Raw genomic sequence first — 14,938 nt, 5'->3', positions numbered from 1 at the left:
AACATATATAGCATAAAAGACTGGATGGCTGGGTTGGTAAACGCGCCTATGTGATTGTCAAGTTCCTGCATTTTACACTGAAGTGGTACAATATTAACTCTAAACAAACTGAAAATTCTTAAATGTATATTTTTCTTTTTTTTTTTTCCTCTCTTTTCTATTTCCCTTTTTTGCAGTATGTGGGCCTCTCACTGTTGTGGCCTCTCCCGTTGCGGAGCACAGGCTCCAGATGCGCAGGCTCAACGGCCATGGCTCACGGGCCCAGCCGCTCTGCGGCATGTGGGATCTTCCCGGACCGGGGCACGAACCCGTGTCCCCTGCATCGGCAGGCGGACTCTCAACCACTGTGCCACCAGGGAAACCCTAAATGTATATTTAATCTCTAGAGCAGCCATTCTCAAACTTTTTGATCTCCAGACCCCTTTACATTCTTAAAAATTACTGAGGATCCCAAAGAGCTTTTGTTTATGCGTGCTACAACTATCAGTATTCACCATATTAGAAACTTAAAGGGAGATATTTTCAAATACTTATTAATCATTTAAACATAGTAATAATAAACCCATTATCTGTTAAAATAAGTAACATGTTTGCATGAAAAATAACTTTCCCAAACAAAAATATTCAGTGAAAAGAGATGCCTTGTTATACATTTTGCAGATCATTTTAATGTCTGGCTTGATAGAATACAGCTGGATTCCCATATCTACTTCTGCATCCAATCTGTTGTAAAATGTTGTTTTTTAAATACATGAAAACAATTTGGCCTTCCATACTTCTATAGTTAGAAAAGGAAAGAGAAATTTACTACCACTATTCCATATATGAAAAAAATTCCTGTCACCCAAAAGATAAGAGAATTATACTCAAAAAAAGGTGACATGGGATATAAGAAACAGCAGTAGCTGCATATGAACCAGAAGAATTAAAGGGAACTTGAAAAAAATTAAGACTCTGTAGCTCAGAAGCAGCAAAGCCTTAACAACTTATGCTTGTGTTTTCTTCTCCATGAGTCTAATAACATCGTTTGGTTATTCAGTTAAACACACACATATACATCTTACTATTGTAAATTTATAGTACTATTTATAGGTGTAAAATTTTTATAACCAACTATAACAAACATGGAAATACTCATTACAATTACAGAAAAATATGTAAATTTTATAAACCTTGACAATGTAAAAATAATAATCCAACTAACAAAAAATTCAAAATGAAATGAGAGAAATGGAAGGAAGAGTAAATGTGCCAATGTCCTCTTTTTTCATATCAGGAAGCAATAAGTAAACTGATAATAAATTGATAACTTAGTCTAGAAATTGAGGTATAAATAAATTATTTAAAGTTATAATGATAACCACTAGGGAAAATGAAAACCAGAAACCATTAGTGACTGTCTCTGGGGAATGGTGGTGAAGGAACAGAGGAAGAAGGCTTTTAATTTTATATAATTCGTTTAAAAACATTTTTTTACTGCATGCATGTAGTACGTGTATAATAAAAATAGTAACATCTTTATTTGAAGAAAAATTTACCACTTTATTAGAAGTATTTGAAAAATAAAATGCTGACTTCAAGTTAGTAATATATTTATAACTCAACTTCATTTTATGCAGTGGATGGATGTGATTTGAATCACATTTTAAATGTACTGGAAATATAAAATAGAGAAGTCTCTGGTAAAATTAATGTCTGTCCCTAACATTTGTGTATCTTTTTTAAAAATTAGAATTTGCCTTTGCTTTGTGTTGTTGTTTTTTGGTTTTGGGGTTTGTTTATATGTTGTTGTGTTTTTTTTTTCCTACTGATAATTGCCTAAAATGAAAAGGGAAAGCTACTCAAAATGAGCCACAGCTTTCTGTTTTAAGTTCTATAAACAATGGGATTCACTTTAGAGCAAATTTATCACCTGGACCAGACATAACTATTTTTGGCTAAATGAGGGTCACTGGGCTACCATGGCTTCAAATTAATCAGTGAGCCTGCGCTCTAGAGCCCAAGAGCCACAACTACTGAGCCCGTGTGCCACAAATACTGAAGCCCGAGCCCCTAGAGCCCATGCTCCACAGCAAGAGAAGCCACCACAATGAGAAGCCCGTGCACCACAACGAAGAGTAGTCCCTGCTTGCCGCAACTAGAGAAAGCCTGCGCGCAGCAACGAAGACCCAAACAGCCAAAAATAAATAAATAAAATAAATAAATTTTTAAAAATTAAAAAAAAGAATCCGCCTGACAATGCAAGGTACATGGGTTTGAGCCCTCGTCTGGGAAGATCCCACATGCCGTGGAGAAACTAAGCCCGTGCACCACAACTACTGAGCCAGCGTGCCACAAATACTGAAGCCTGCGCGCCTAGAGCCCATGCTCCGCAACAAGAGAAGCCACCGCAATGAGAAGCCCATGCACCACAATGAAGAGTAGCCCCTGCTCTCTGCAACTAGAGAAAGCCTGTGTGCAGCAACAAAGACCCAACGCAGCCAAAAATATCAATCAATCAATCAATCAATCAATCTTATGGATCAGGGAAGAGATGAACCTTCCCAGGGCTAACCAGTTCTTATAGATAGGAAACAGCTGGCGAGGAGCATGTCTCTCGTATGCAAACTTACCAATTCTGAGTATATTCCCCAAGCCACCCCCTTTATCTAATTCTCACACAACGAGCCAGTATTTCCCCTGCCCTAAATCATCCCCAGGCCAGGTGCTAGGAAACTAGAGACCATCTCTATAGCCAAAGCCCACCAGAACTATTCAAACCAGCCAGTCCTAAGCTGTTCGCTCTGCCCTGCCCTGCCCAGGGCACAACAAAGGCTCTGGCCCAGGCTTTCCCTTCATTCCTGCTTTTGTCTCCTGACCAGAACCTGACACTTCCCCTGTGGCCCTGCATGGCATTCCTCCCTCTCTTGGGAAATGTAAGCAATAAATTCTTCTTCCAATGGCACTGATCTCTCTGTGTCCTCACTCAATCACCTCTACAAATGAAGATCCTGTGGGTACAAGTGAGACAAGCCCACCTAATTCATTTCAGTGAAGAATCACTTTCATTCTAGTTTCTAGGGAACCTTCATCCAGAAAATGTCTCCATTCCACTTTTTACAAATATGAAGCATTTTCAGAGCACTGTCATTTTCAGGGTTGACCTCCTAGGCTAAGTGACACACAGGGCTGTAAAGTGGAAAGGGGTGAAGATAACAGAGAAAGAGCAGGAAAGGGCGACAGAGCCCACATGAAAGCTGCAGACTTATCTCAACCCCGAGAGTGGTTTCTGCGCTTTCTTCTCTCCCAGGTTCCAGCACCATAGCCTCTTTTCTTCTGTCACCTCACATAGGTGGTTCTGTCCGGGTACCACTGGTCTTTCACAGTGAAGCTAATAGCTTAAGTCTCCAACACCCTTCACTTGCATTAAGTCCCTCCCAAAGATTACACCTAATTTTGTATTTGTAATTTGTATCCTTGTTACTAAAGAGAATCGCTAAAAACTTTACAAGCTTCATGACCTGTAGAAGCTGGAAGGGTGATAGGGGTCACGGCTCCAGGAATCCCAGATGTGAGCCCTTCTCTTCCACCCAACCACCCTGGACTCCAGTTTCCCTCTCTGTACAAGAGGTGCTAACAAGACAGTCTTGTCCTAGGTTCCCTTTTCTCCTCAGATGCATTCATTTCTCTATATTCTAACAAAGCAATAAGCTGTTACCTAGCATGTGGCTGCCAAGGCTTGCTTTGCATATTGGCTTTTTAAAGATGCTAAAACGGGCCTGAAAAACGCATAGCAAAAATATAAGTCAGTTCGTCACTGTACACTGGCTAATAAGGGCACAGAAAACAAGAGCAAAGCTTGTGCGATGAAGCCTGAGACCAATGCTCAAAATTATAACCTAAAGATTGACTGCATTAAGATCAACCAGAGCCGTATTATGGGGTCAGGGGGTCATGGGCTTGGTTCCCACCAGGGTCTGCCACTCTTTGTATGTATCTTTGGGCAAGTCATTAAACATCTCTAGGCTTCTTTTCTGACAAGCTAAGCAAGGGGCCTGGACCAGAGGATCTCTAAGATCTCAGAGGATCTCTTTTTTCTTTTGAGTCTGAGAGTTACTCGCTGCAATAATTTGTACCCCCTCTGTCTCTTAACATGTTTGCTTCCTTCTGCCTCTCTTGCTGGTGCCACTCAGCCTCACAACTCGACCAGACTCTCTTTCTTTCTCTTGCCACGCTGAGCTAACCTAGGTTAAGCCACTGAACTGAGGAGGGGAAGACAGGGAAAGAGCAAAGGAGAGCACAGAGAAGGGAAAGGCAAGGCAGGGTGTCTGGCGGAGCGGAGTCCTGGTGCAGGGTCAGAGGCGGCTGGCACCCTGGCTCAAACGTAGACCAGATGCTACAGCTGGGTCTGCATCAGGCTTGTTTCTAGGGTGACTAGCTCAGGCCAGCCAGAAGCTATCCCACAGACTTCCTAGAAGAGGGTCCTCACAGACCCACTCCTGCTGGAGCTCAAGTCTCCAGCCAGATAAAGAAGAAAGAATATGAGTTGCACTAGCTAATCTGAGGCTTTGGGTGACCCATTCTCAGGCCACAGCATGACACTGCTTCCCTTTAACTTTTTCTGGAGACTGTCCAACCCTAAGAGAAGGGAAATAGCACATCAGATTAGTGGGAGGCATCCTTATTCCATCGTAAGTAAGAGGTTTCTGTTTTAATATCTGCAGCACTAGCTGGAGATCCAGGCAAGAACAGGCACTCAATAAATACCTGGTACACTGAGCTGACTTTTCCCCATTTCCCACACTAACAGCGCTGGATCCTGCTGGACTTCAGACCTCGCACAGATGTCTACTTTCCATCTCTCCCTGTCTCCAGCTACCTGCTTTCTCCTGCCAGCTTCATCTTCCTGACACACCGTGTCTGTCACAGTCCTCTCTGTCCAGCGACTGATGGAGACGCGCATGGAATCGAAGGTCATCAGCCTTCCATTCACCTCCCTCTGGCACCAGCTGCTCCTTAGCTTTCCAGCCTCATGTTTCACAAACAGCCTACTCGACTGGGTTTCAGTGTGAAACCTGCTTCATCCAATCACTGAACATGCACTGTATTTAGTGCTCACAACGTGACAGGCACTGGGCCAGATCCTTCTGCATATGGCGTAAGAACCCTGAAAATCAGGTACGCTCACCCCGTCTCGCAGTTGTAGACGCAGACTGCAAGCCCAAGAGTAACTTGCCCAAGGGCCCAGCACATCTAGTGGCACAGTCAGAATTCGGAACCCAGGTTTCCAGTTCAAGTCCACCACCCAACCACACTGCACATCAATGCAGTGCCTGGGGACAGAGGCTCCCGGAACAAGACTCGCACCTCCACAGGTTCAACAGGCCCTCAAATACACACACACACACATTCCCAAACCACTCCAGACCCATCTAGGCCTAGAAAGCACCCCATCTTCCTCAATGGACTGCCCACCCCACATTGCCCATAGTGTCTTGCACAATGTGCCACACTCTGGTTTTGGCCGAGGGAATCACTCCGGACTTGGGACTCCTGCCTTAGGTGTTTTACCTGACCTTGCTGTGCTGAGTCATGCATTCATGTGCCAACTGAACCCTCTGACCATCTATATCACTACCTCGTGGACCAAACACATACTCCCCGCATCAGTTTTATTATTAGCCAACATTTACAGACTGCGTCCTATGAACTGAGCGCTATACTAAACATTTACATGAATTATCTCTGTTAATCTTCATAACTCCCTAAGGTACTTTCTATTACTGTAGTCGTTTCATAGGTGAGAATACGAAGGCTTAGCCAGGTGAAGTAACTTGCCCAGAGTCACAAAGGGTTAGAGCCAGTACTTGGACCCAGGCAGCACCATCAACTCTCAGATATACAGCCTCTTCTCACTTGGTCCCCTTGACCAACACACACACACACACACACACACACACACACACACACAGCTACCCCATCTGGTCCTGAGATGAGTAAAGCCAAACCAAGAATCCATTCATTGGGCTTCCCTGGTGGCGCAGTGGTTGAGAGTCCACCTGCCGATGCAGGGGACACAGGTTCGTGCCCCGGTCCGGGAAGATCCCACATGCCGCGGAGCGGCTGGGCCCGTGAGCCATGGCCACTGAGCCTGTGCGTCCGGAGCCTGTGCTCCGCAACGGGAGAGGCCACAACAGTGAGGGGCCCACGTACCGCAAAAAAAAAAAAAAAAAAAAAGAATCCATTCATTCACCCCTCCACCTAACTCACAAGCATCCCCACTCTTGCCAAATCTCCTGAGAGTTACTTTCCAGTCACAGTGATCAAGAGCAGAGCAGATCTGAACTGAAGGGTTTAGGGTAACACCCACCCCCCCCCCACTCCCAGCCTGTCTTCCCACTGGGCACTGCCTTCTTAGTCCCGTGCTCTTCAGGCCTCAAAGCTCTTAGCAGAATTCCTGCTTCCCAGACCTGGAGTAAAGGGAGAAAAAGCTCATGGGAAACTTCTAGAGGGCCAGACACTTCGAACATATCAGCCATCCAGCCTGCTCTCTGTTCCCATACAGGCTTTGCTCGGGCCACTGGGGCAGGAGGCATAAAGCAGAAAGGATTAAAACCCGGACCTTGGCAACAACTATGCCTGGGTTCAAAGTACCCCCATTTTTCATCTGTCAACCAAAATAATCATATCTACTTCAGAATGTTGTTGTGAAGACAATGCATAGTAAATGTTCAGCCCATAATAAGTTGGTAGTTATTATCATTTTCTTACCCTCTCAGCCTCAGGGATGTGCTTCCCAACTTTACCACTGATACTTCAAGATGTAATACAAACAGCAGCTCCCTCAATCCCTAACCAGGTGAATTCCCTTAAGTAGAGCCAGCATTGATTGAGCATCTTCCATATGCTGAGCACTAATGGCAGGGACTGAGGACACAAAAATGAATAAGACATGCCCCTGAACTTCAGGAGTTCACAGCCTCAAGGAAGACAGGAAAGAAACAGCTTACTTCAATGCCACACGGCAAGTGCAGTGACAGAGCATGCTGCCAGAGGGAGCAGGGGAAGCCAGGCAGATCACAGGGGACTGTGGGGGCCAGGGCAAGGAGTCAGAACTGAATTCTAAAGGCAGTGAGAAGCCACTGAAAAGCCTTAAGCAGAGGAGGCAAATGCACAGACTTATGCTTTAAAAAGGGATCATTTTAGAAGAGATGTGAGGAAAGAAGTTAGGAAGGTATGAACAATTCAATTAAGAAGTAATACCTTGGACAAGACAGTGCAAGGGAGACAAAGGGACAGATTTCAAAGATGTCTAGATAATGAACAGCAAAGGCCATGACATTGAACACTGTCTAATCCCTCAATGTTCAGAGATTGAGGGAGAGGGAGATGGAGAGGAAGGTGACGCATAGGCCTTTACATCCATCATTTTTTTTTTTTTTACATCCATCATTTTAAAAATCAACTCTCGGGACTTCCCTGGCTGTCCAGTGGTTAAGACTCCCCACTTCCACTGCAGGGGGCATGGGTTCAATTCCTGGTCAGGGAACTAAGATCCTGCATGCTGCACGGTATGGCCAAAATAAATAAATAAAAGTTTTTTAAATAAAAATCAACTGTCTCTTAAGGCACTCATAGCAATTTAGCTTGCCCTAACATTTACTGACCCCTTGACTGCCAGACACTGCCTTAGGTACTTGGAGGGTTCCAGTGGCAAATCAGCTGAGAGAGAAGTATCAGCAAAGACCAGCATAGGGAAAAGACACAAGTACAGAGCCTCGGGAATGGTGACCTTTGTCTAGAAGGTGGGGTAGAAGGAGTAAGATGCAGGGGACCAGGCTCGAAACTCAGGCTGGGTCAGACTGTGCAGGGCCTAGCCTAAGGAGTTTGAACTCTGAGTGGTGGACACGGGGAGCCATTGAAGGTTTTAAACAGAAAGAGGATCACAGCTGAGCCTTAACAGATTCCTCTCACAGAGATGAAACAAGCGCTCTCTTTTTGGAATCCCTGGAGACAAGGGCCTCACGTTTTCCATCTGGTAACCCTTTTCATGCCTAACACAGTACCCATTATTTAGGAAGTAGTCCACAAATACATGTTAGGGCCATAAACACTCATGTACAGTCTTGCAAACCCAAAGAAAACGCATTGCCAGTATGATGCGAGACTGGTCAAGCTAAATAAAATTTTAAAACAAAGTAAATAAATCAAGGTTCTCTAAGGGTCCTTGACCACATTCAAAACTTGGCCACCGGCCTTTTCATTCAGGAGCAAACAGCTCTGGGCAAGAGTTCTGAAATATCTCTGAGGAGCTATTCCGGACCTCTAGTCACTCGTTTCTAAGCAGATTGAATACTTCAGGGGCTGGATATAAGGAGCTCAGTACAGGATGGAGGATACAGCTCTGGGCCTGCCAGGGCGAAGGGGAGCGGTACCTTTTGCTGAGCACTTGCCACTTGCCAGCCACCATGCTGCATTTTTCGTGTGTACCCATGTACATGAAGAGGGGGTAACTAGCCAGTTTGGATTCCCCCACCAACCCTGAACCCCATCTGCCTCACTAGCCTCTGCCCTTTGGCTCAGGCCTCCCGAGTGTTGGACCTTGCTCTCTTGCTACTGTGTGAGGCTATGAGTTGATTCTCTCTCCTTCTGGGGGGCTCATTCCCCCCTGTTATAATGCCAGAAAACCCTCCTACCCCTCTCTATAAAGATGAGAGAAATCCAAGGGACAGTAAAAACCTCATGGTTGAGTGATCATTACAGAGCAAAGACCCTGGGTGCAAGTAGCCTCCTGATAAATGCCTAAGTATGGTTGGTTGGTTGGTTTTTAAGGGGCAGCCACTTCAATTCCATACCTGCATTGAATGTTTACTAACGCTAATGATCAGCAGGGAGAGGATAAAGAAAGAAAAAACAAAACCTGCAGATACCACAGAATCCAGAAATCTATTTGGCTTCAGCATATATGAGTTTTTCAGAAATAGAATTACCTTCTTACATTGGTTTGATTCAATATTAACGGGAGTTCTTATTATCTGAGTCCTCACTCTGTTCATGGAAAACCTCCATGGGTGGGACGGGGTGGGAAGAGGAGTGTCCAGGATTCAAAATCCACTACAAATACCAGAGAAGATTTTTTGCGCACAGATGGTTAGGAATTGGCTGTAACATTTTCTCGATTAAGCTGGCATACCAAAATAAACTTCTGAGATCATTACTTTTAAAATAGTGCACTGTAATGTTTCCATTCAGCTTCCTGCCTGGTGACCTTTGCTCATGACCCCCACACCGCCCAGGCCTACCTGCTGGGCTGCCTCATGGAAGAGTTCCTGCACTTGAGACATCTGGGCCATTCTCCGGAAATGGGGGTCCTGGGAGTCTGGGTGGGGAGACCCCTCTGGAAGGTAAACAGGATTCTGGGTCAGGCTGGCTCCTCCTTCCCTGGATCCTTACCGCCCATCCTTCCTCTATACCAGATAAGGCCCTGGCTGAGGGAGGGACCTTGTTCTGCCTCATCCGGAAACATCTCCTTCCCTCTTTGGTACCCAGATAGATCCCACTCATTCTTCAGAGCCTCCCTGTGCTCAAATGTTGCTGTTCTTTGAAAGCCACAGCTGCCTGCAGCTCTCTGTTTTTCCCTGAGCTCCTTCAGTACGGGGGTCAGAACCAACTGCCCAGCTGCCCAGCCCTTGAGGACAGTTTTACACTCCTCTCCATCCTTGTGAACCCCTTTGTCCAGGGCAAGGGCACCATCGGCTCACTAGGACCAGTTGCAGGTGGTGAAAGACTTACCGAGACCCGCTCCGGAGCCGCAGCACCGACCCTTCGCGTCTGAGTCAGCGCTGGGACCCGCGTCCCTCAGGCACCCCTACTTACGGGAACCCCATACAGCGCAGCGCACGCCCCCTCCAGCCTCGGCCCCGCCCTTACCGAGTTCTCAGGAACCCCTGGGGTCGGCGGGAGGCTCGTGTGCCAGTGGCCGTGTGTAGACGCGCCAGGGGACGGCGAGGGGGTCTACCTGAGCAGGCGGGCAAAGGTGACCCAAGCCGGCCCCCTGACTACAGGACAGAGCTCGCCGGGGAGAGGAGCCGCCCCGAGACCACCCTACACACTACCCACCCACCAGCCGCGCGGCATCCGCCCTCACCGGTTCCTGGGACGCCCGCTCCTAGCGCTGGGCCCGCCCAGTCCCCGCCCCGCCGCCACGTGGCTAACCAGGTGTGCGCGGCGCGGGTCCCAGCTGTCTCGCTGACGAGGCGTGCCGCCCGGGCTCGAGCACCTGGGCCACGACTCTCGGGTCCAGGTGGAGAAGGACGGGGCTGCAGACACTTCCCCTCCCCAAGGGTGGTGCCTGCGCACCCGCCGCCGCCCAGGAGGGCTCCCAGAAGAAGGGAACAGCAATCTTAACACGGGTGGGGAGGGACTGGGCGGTGGGGGGTGGTGAGGGTGCGGGGGTGGACTAGGGGGAGGGTCCGCATGCTCTCAAACGTAACAGCCACTGCCTCCACCGCCTCGACAGCTCGCTCACCGCACCCCCGCTGAGGTGCCCAGCCCTGGGATTAGGGGGACAGGACGCGAGCCTACTCACTGCAGTTGCTTCTAAGGACCTGCGCGTTACACAGCACGCAGGAGTGAGAAAGGCTGGGGAGCGGGGCAGCCCGCGGCTCCCACTGGTCCGCAGGCCCCTGGACAGGTGCAGAAGCGTCTGAACAAGAGACCGTGACTGCGCTCCGGGGTTGCCAAAGTGCAGCGGCCACGCGACCAGGTGACCCTCAGACTCGCAGGAAGTGGAATTCTTTTGCCAAGAAGGTGCCCTCGGGCATGCTGAGGTGTGGGGAGGAATTACCCTCGTCACCTTCAGCAATTCCCAGAACCGGCTTGGAGGGGCGGGGAGTGAAGTAAGGTTTCCAGGGTCCCCGGCTTGTAGGGATAAAAAGAAATTAACATACAGAGAGATTAAATTATCGCTATTTCCAATCTGGCATATTTCCTAAGCCCGAAATAACTTGCTAGGCCTCCATCTGGGCTTCTGAGAAACAGAAGGGCAGCTGGGAGTACTTCCCACGCCCACATGAGCCTTTGTGTGAAAATCCCTAAAAATAGAGGTTGTTCTTTTAAAAACAAAAGGGAAGGCAAAGCCATGGGAACAGTGACAGAGCCCCAACCTCTCCTGCTCCAGCAAAGGGTTTTTTGTTTTTTGTGGGGTTTTTGGTGTGGAAATATATATAACATAAAATGTGCCATTTAAACCATTTTTAAGTGTACAATTCAGTAGCGTTATTTATATTCACCATTTGGTGCAGCCATAACTGCTCTTTCCAAAACTTTTTCATCACCCCAAACTGAGGCTCTGTACCCCTAAGCAATAAGTCCCCGCACCCCTCTACTCCCAGACAGTGGTAACCTCTAATCTATTTTCTGTCTCTATAAATTTGCTTCTTCAAGCCTATTTCACATAAGTGAAACCAGACAGTATTTGTCCTTTTTAAGTCTGGCTTATTTCACTTAGCATCATGTCCTCAAAGTTCATCCATGTTGTGGCATGTGTCAAAACTTCATTCCCAGCAAAGAAGTTTTTAATAACCCATCTCTGTAAGAGGAAAGAACCCCAGGATAAATTACAGATTAGCCACCTGTGAACAAAGCATGGCTAGGTGGGCATATTACTGGAATCCACTACGTGTCCATGTATTACATCTGTACAGAGAGTAGTAGTGCCATCTTTATTGTTCACTTTGGGGTCACACATGACACTTTGTTTTTTTGCCTCAAGCTGGTTTCCAGTTTGCCGTCACCTTCTGATGAGCCTCTTTCAAAGTGTCAATGTGAACTTTGAAGAATCCACATTCAATTCCATATCAGCCTGAGCTAAAAACATTAAAAAAGGAAATCAACCCCTCTGTTCATAACCACCTACTTCCTGTCACTCATCACTTTCTAAACAAATGAAAAGTTCCCTTTGAAACTTATGAGCATCTTCTACACCTAAGAACAAATGTTTGTTTCTTTGCTTCATGTTAAGGCTAGAGAAGCCTGGCCATTTGCAAAGAAAAAAAGTGTACCCTGCTTAATGTAGATGTATAAAAATGATACTAACTGTAAACAAACAAAAAACCACTCTTATTGTATCAAAAAATAGCATACTGCATAACCTTTGAACAGAACAATTCCATTTTTAAGATACTACCCTACATGACCTAGTACAAAGATGTTCACTGCATCATTACTTTGTAATAGTTTTTTAAAATTGTAACATCCTAATTGTCTACTAATAGAAGACTGATTACATAAGTTATGGTACAGCCATACTATGACAACCAGCACTAGAAAGAATTGTGTTTTTACATGTACTAACATGAAACTTTTTTCATCACATAATGATGAGTAAAAACAGCATGTTGTAGAATAATGTTCTTTTTTAAAAAGTGCATATATGTATATAGTTTGGAAAAATACACATCAATTTGTTAATAGTGGGGAGGGGGATTGAGATAGTGAGTAAAATGGGAGAGGAAATCTAGTTTAATGTACAAATTCTTGATTTTTATTGAATTTTTCTTCTTACAATGAGCACATGTTATTTTAGGAATCCGAAAAAAAATGAGTAAGAAAATTAAGACAAGCAATGTAGGGCAGATTGCATTTTCCAAAGATAACTGCACTAACATATTCCATCCCATATGCTCTTCTTGCAATACGACATTGACATTCCTTCAAAAAGAGATGGGAGTCTATGTTCCCTCCCCTTGAGCCAGAACGCATCTTTGTGAGTGCCTCAACCAATAGGAGAAATGGAAGAAATGACACTGTTTGACTTCCTAGGTTAGGTCATAAAGGCAGTGGGGAGTCCATCTGGCTTCCTTGCTCTCGGAGCACTGACCCTTGGAATTCAGCCACCATGTTGTGAGGAAGCCCAGGCCACATGGGGAAGCCACATGTTCCACCAGTAGCCAGCATCAGCTGCCAGACATGTGAGTGAAACAAGCCTTCAGATAATGATTCAAGTCCCCAACCTTAGATTCTTCCAGCTGAGGTCCCAGACACTGCAGAGCGAAGACAAGCTGCCCTTGCTGGTATCTGTCTGAATTCCTGACCACAGAACCATGAGAGATAATAAATTATTGTCGTTTTAAGCCACTAAGTTTTGGGGTAATCTGTTATTCAGCAACAGATAGCAAATACATAGTGCATCTAACCAAGGTAAAAAATATTTTGTTTCCTTTCATAGTATTTTTAGTCATTTCAGATCGTTCAAAGTTACTGTTATTGCAGTACCATTATATTAAAAAAATCATAATGTTGTTCTTAAACTCACGTCTTTTTTTCTATTCAGGAACCACTCCAGCTAGAGTTGAAGCCCACAATAGTGAGGCTGTTGCTCTGTGTGTCTTACCCTGCTCAGCTGCAGACAGAAGATCCTTCATTGCATTCCTTTCCAGTGGTTGGTGCTGGGAACTGCCTTCTGTGTGAAAACTGGAGAAGAGACCATGTCTTGAAAAATGATCTCATTTGTCAGAAAGTCTGAACCCTGGGGAGGGATCAGAGTGTGGACAAAGTCCAAGAAACAGAAATGTGAAAACAGTTTGAAAACATTAGATCAGAATGTAAATATGTATAATTACAAAAACATATTTCACCGCCTATGCCTTAGAACCAGAGTCAGAAGGGCCACAAAGAGTGGGTCAGCTAGTCTGGTGGTCTTCTCCTAGGCTGTACTTTACCATCACCTGGTGTAGTTTAAGAAAATACCCGAGTCTGGGGTGGGGCCTGGGCATCAGTATTTTCTTTACACTCCTCAGGTGATTCTAAGGTACAGCCAAGGTTGAAGACTGTGGAATTTCTAGCTCAATCTTTTTTTTTTGTTTCTTTTTTTCCCCCTTCTTTAAGATACCTGAGAGAGAGGATACATCCTGTCCACATTGGTGTCTTACTCCAGTTATAATCTTCAAGGACAAGGAGAAAGCATGAAATATATCACCCAGAGAACACAGGTAATATAAAATACATATATTTTTTTCTTTTTAGTTGGTCATTATGATGCACCTCCCTGGGGCATGCCTGACTTCTAAAAAATCACAGATATTCTGCACACACTCAGAAAAGTTTGCTGGCTCTGAGGAATCAGGATTTGAACCTAAACCAGGTTTAGTTCCAATACCAGCCTCTCTCCTGTACACAGTACAACTTCTCTAAACCAGGTGAAGAGATGAGGCAGAAAAAGATTTTCCTTCTTCCTGGACTTTAAAATGCTTTCCCAAGAACCCCAGAGGCAAAAAGGAAGTCAGTCAGAAGGGCTGGCAGGTGTTACTGGGAGGTGGAAGGGGGTGAATCAGGAGATGCAAACCTCATGGAGGTACCAGCCCCTCACACAGCCTGAGAGCTCTCCATTCCCAGAGAGGGGTGGACAGGACCCCTGGAAGACAAGCCTTGCTCTGGCTTCCCTGGTTGGGCTGAGTGGGGAGGGAGGGGCCGACAACGTCCTGCTGCCGATGTCCCCAGCTCCTGTTGAGCAGGTTTCTCCTCCAGGATCTAAGCTATTTGTTGACTCTGGGGGTTTGCCCTCAGACAAGAGAAAGGCATTCTCCCTCTATCAGCCACCTGACATCTGGCATGAGCCAGGACCTGGTGGGACCATGAGAAAATATGGGTTGCAGAGAGAAGCCTAGTGAACAGGGTACAGTTTATTTTATGGATGACAGTGGCAGCCTTACTGAACTGTGACAACAGTGCAATTAGCATTCAGCCTTTGTTGGAATATCATATACGTAAGACCCAATCACAGACCTTCAAGAGTCTAGATGAGAAAACTTAGGTCTGAATTTGAGTCCCGGATCTTCTTTTCCACTATGTGACCTTGTCCAAGGTGTTTAATATGTCTCAGCCTCAGTGTCCTCATTTGTAACACAGAGTTAATGATAAGACCTTTCAAGCCTACCTGGCAGAGTTGTTATGAACACCC

The 14,938-nt window shown here is 45.9% G+C and overlaps 1 protein-coding gene across 2 annotated transcripts in view; it reads right to left on the bottom strand.

Moving 5' to 3' along the window:
- The window catches only part of SLC12A8 (solute carrier family 12 member 8), a 132,811-nt gene extending 122,110 nt beyond the window's left edge, over positions 1–10,701 (bottom strand). The window contains exons 1-2 of one of the 2 annotated variants that reach the window (XM_060150439.1): positions 10,568–10,701; positions 9,282–9,376 (exon numbers count right to left, since the gene is read on the bottom strand). In XM_060150439.1, coding sequence (XP_060006422.1) covers positions 9,282–9,332 — 51 coding nt within the window. In that variant the 5' untranslated portion in view covers positions 9,333–9,376; positions 10,568–10,701. Of the gene's footprint in view, positions 1–9,281; positions 9,377–10,194; positions 10,263–10,567 lie in introns of those variants that run through there. The other variant, XM_060150438.1, reaches the window with a different exon arrangement.
- Positions 10,702–14,938: the final 4,237 nt, after the last annotated feature.

The sequence above is a fragment of the Lagenorhynchus albirostris genome, chromosome 5 (genome assembly GCF_949774975.1).
Source record: "Lagenorhynchus albirostris chromosome 5, mLagAlb1.1, whole genome shotgun sequence".
NCBI lineage: Eukaryota > Metazoa > Chordata > Mammalia > Artiodactyla > Delphinidae > Lagenorhynchus > Lagenorhynchus albirostris.
Note: the sequence above shows the minus strand (reverse complement) of the source record. Positions and strands in the feature narration are given on the sequence as shown.